The following is a 3,862-nucleotide window of genomic DNA, read 5'->3' as shown; positions in this document are numbered from 1 at the left end:
ATCTACCAGAAACAGGAGTTTTAATTTTGACCATCGTCTGTACAGTTTCGGCTCCACTGGAGGAAGACGAATGATACTTATCTTTTTTATTTTTCGGTGATGTTGATTTTGGAGATAACAACGGAGTTGTTTCCTCGATATCATTGTCTCCCTGTATTTCTTCCAGTGACAAAACAATTTCTTTACGTTCTTCTTGCAAACTAGCCGATTCGGATTTCTGTATCTCGCCCTCTTCACACAGAGATGAATCGATATCGACGAAGAAGACGGATTTCGGTGGCTGGGGTCCTTCGTATTTCTCTTGTTTAGATGGTGTTTCGCGACATATCTTAGAGAAAATGTGCACGAGCGCAGAAGCAAGTAGAGATATAAACGATACTACAACGAAGGCAACCAATACTATGGAAATTGCTCGGCCTATTTTCTTCATTACGACCTTCTTTTCCTGCTTGGCAACTTTTCTGTTCACTTTAAAACCAGTTCTACTTTTTAATATTTTATTTTCGTCATTTTTCTGCCTGATTGGACCAATTAACATTCTGTTAAGACGAGATTTAAAACGATATTTCTCCGAAAACCGAGCATTGTTATTCAATTTTCCCATTTGTTCCATTCCTTCTTTTGATTCGAGTTCTTTATTTGCATATTTTCGCATAAAATACGATTCTTTGTATTTTTTGTAATTTTCCACAAAAGAAGGCATCTGAACTTCACTTCTTGAATTTTTGAAACTTTTCTGTTTAGTGATACCTTGCTTATGTCGATATTCATCAGTATCTTTATCCGTATTCATTAGTAGACTAATACTTTTTTCTTGGGTCGACGGCCTCATTAGCCAGTCCAATTCTCGAATTTTTGATTTACCTCGCAGTACAAAGGTATTGCCGTATTTTTCAAACTGAGGTGAAGACAATATATTCTTCAAATCTTCATTGTAAGCCTCGTCCTCATCAGTTCTGGAACCGAGGGACAGTAAGCTGTGTTTATTCTTGTGTTTGCTTTTCAGACGTATCTTAAAGTTTTGTCCCGTAGGAGCATTCATTAAAATGACTAATGGTATAATTACCATTAATATATGGCGTACGTTCATTGTGTATATTGACGATTGCAAGTTTAAAGCACTTCTTCCGTACGTATTGTTAGAAAACGTTAAATTAACAATGTTCGTATTATTGAAATCGCAAGAATAAAATCATTTATATATGTCTATTGTTAGTTCTTTTATACAATTCATATATGTGGATTTAAGCGTATTTGAAGTCTCTGGTGGTTTCGGACAAGAACGCGCGAAATGACTGGATGCCCGGGCAAGATGTGATGAACGAAGATCAAATCCTCACGAAAATTTTTGAAGTTCATATTCAGATTAGAATTTGTGTCCTCCATAGCAACAAGATAATGCAGGTCGAATGGTAGTGATAATGAAGCTATGGAATACAGATTCAAATTCGAGTTGACTCAGAAATTTTCATTAATGTCTAGATGTATCGAACAAGTGAGAGTTATCTCACCAGTCGGTGGCCTTATTTGTGAATTTCCAATAATCCAATATGGGAATCTAATATGAATCCAATATGGGAATCTAAAAATCCTTTTAGTGTCCGGGAAAAAGTGTGAGCCTAATTCTTGCCTGGTGGTTCACTCCAATATCGCATTTTGGTACCGAACACTGGTAGTTTGTTGAAGATTGGTCGGGCGTAACGGGCTTGTAGTTTTAAAATATTCTTCATGTATTTACCACCGAAATATGGACCAGTTTTCCACAAAAAGTCTTCCCTGGAAGCACCTCCTTAGCATTGCATTTGCCTCGCGTTGCATTACTTATTCCCATCAATCCAATTGTAGAGCCAGTTTCGGTTTCGATTGTGGGTTTTATGTTGAATTTTTGATTAAACATTTCAAATAATGTTTTATACTTTGTTTTACAAATGTACAATAAAAAACTACTACTTTTCTAACTTAGCCAGACATTTTAGAGTTTTCCTTTTTTGCTCTCCGAGAACAGAACTCCCTTTGTAACACGCGACCCCTACTACTTGACATCCTGGCATCTGATTTCGTCTATAAGTCAAGGACCGTTTGTTTCGGCGATGTCACCTCTTGTCGTGAAAGCCTCCTAAACAAATCTGAAATTACTCCTAAAACTAACACATTTCCTCTCAAAAAATGAAACAAGTCTCATTAAATAGTTATGTTCTAATACTTTTTGATTTGCATTGTACCTGTACATAGACTTTTGATAATAGAGGAACAAATGTGAGCGCATCTGAACAAAAAAGCATCGTGTGATGAAGCGACCTGCTCCGGATCACAATCATGAGTTGTGTCATTTGGAAACTCTACTAACCAATATGGGCAGACTTTACATTTTTCCCTAAATTTTCCCCATCCTGCTGATTTCCCCCTAAATTTAGGGGAAAAGCCCAAGGACTATATACTACAAGGATAGCCAGATCCCTATTCTACATTGTTAGCCAGGAATGACAAGTTAGTGACGTCAGCACGAGGCCTGACCTCTCTGTTTACATAGAGCAGGGTGTGCACGTGTTTAGTTTTCGCTTTTAATATTCGTCCAATTTTGTGATTAACGAAGTGATTTATTTNTGGAAATTTTTTGTTCAATAATAAATGTGAATTCTTCTTCCTGGAAAAAAATAAGACATTCCCTGAAAATAAGACCTAGCGCATTTTTCAGAGCAAAAATTAATATAAGACACTGTCTTATTTTCGGGGAAACACGGTATGAGCGAGATAGGAACGTAGCGACAAAGGACGGTATTGTGGAAACAAAGTTTCCCGGTTTTAGTGGTCGATATGTTAGTGATTTTGGCGTTGAGATCGGAGTGATGGCGTTTTAAGTGTTTGTATAACGTCTTTCCGTTGAGTGTTCGGTCTGCAGAGGTATGATGCAAGTATGATTGTTTAAATTGATGTTCCCGGTGGTAAGCCTATACATAATGTCGTCAGGAGTGGGGCGGACATAGTAGACCCAGTAAGTCGAATTTTGTGGTGTCAAAGGAAGTTGGTGATTAATTAATTTAACGGACGCCGCGTCGTCCATGGGGGAATGGTGAGTAGTTTCGTCGTTGTGTTGATTAATGAGATTTGGGTTAGTAGTATTTTTTGGTGTAGGAGTGTCTCGTAGGTAGGTAGGGAGGGTCGCAGTGGCGTGCCGTAACATTTGACGATAGGGAAACTGTGTTTCTGTAAGAAGCCGACTTCCAGGGGCATCAGTTCCAGGCGCGTCAGTGATGGTCTAGGGCAGGCATGGCCAACATACGGCCCGTGTAATGAATTTATGTGGCCTGCGATTAATCTTTCAATATTAGCTACTCAAGTCCAAATAGCTTGATGAAAAATTCTGACGCCTGAAAAAAAAAGTCAACAACTCACTGTGCGTTTAGAGTTAATCTTCCATTACAAATCTTTTAAGCACAGCGTAGAACGTTGATAAAGCATGATAATGTGAAAAATATATCTGTAATCTCTATGTACTGTACAATTTAGTCTCTACGGGGTGACACCACAATGAGATCGCGCACCACGTCAAAATCTTGCTAGGGCAGCCTCAAGGACTATATACTACAAGGATAGCCAGATCCCTATTCTACAACGTTAGCCAGGAATGCCAAGTTAGTGACGTCAGCACGAGGCCTGACCTCTCTGTTTACATAGAGCAGGGTGTGCACGTGTTTAGTTTTCGCTTTTAATATTCGTCCAATTTTGTGATTAACGAAGTGATTTATTTTAATATTTCTGTAATTGTTTTATTTGACTAAGTTTTTTATAAGGTAAGATGATTTAAATATAAGTCATTAAATATTTAAAGCTATATTTTTATGTTAGGTGAAGAACAAAATGC

The 3,862-nt window shown here is 37.9% G+C and overlaps 1 protein-coding gene across 1 annotated transcript in view; it reads right to left on the bottom strand.

Moving 5' to 3' along the window:
• The window catches only part of LOC111633540, a 14,038-nt gene extending 12,522 nt beyond the window's left edge, over nt 1-1,516 (bottom strand). Inside the window, exon 1 of the mRNA XM_023378121.1 lies at nt 751-1,516. Coding sequence (XP_023233889.1) covers nt 751-1,090 — 340 coding nt within the window. The 5' untranslated portion in view covers nt 1,091-1,516. The remainder of the gene's footprint in view (nt 1-750) is intronic.
• Between the last annotated feature and the right edge of the window lie 2,346 nt (nt 1,517-3,862).

This window comes from Centruroides sculpturatus, unplaced genomic scaffold (genome assembly GCF_000671375.1).
Source record: "Centruroides sculpturatus isolate CEXI.00-Female unplaced genomic scaffold, Cexi_2.0 scaffold780, whole genome shotgun sequence".
In the NCBI taxonomy this organism is placed as follows: Eukaryota; Metazoa; Arthropoda; class Arachnida; order Scorpiones; family Buthidae; genus Centruroides; species Centruroides sculpturatus.
Note: the sequence above shows the minus strand (reverse complement) of the source record. Positions and strands in the feature narration are given on the sequence as shown.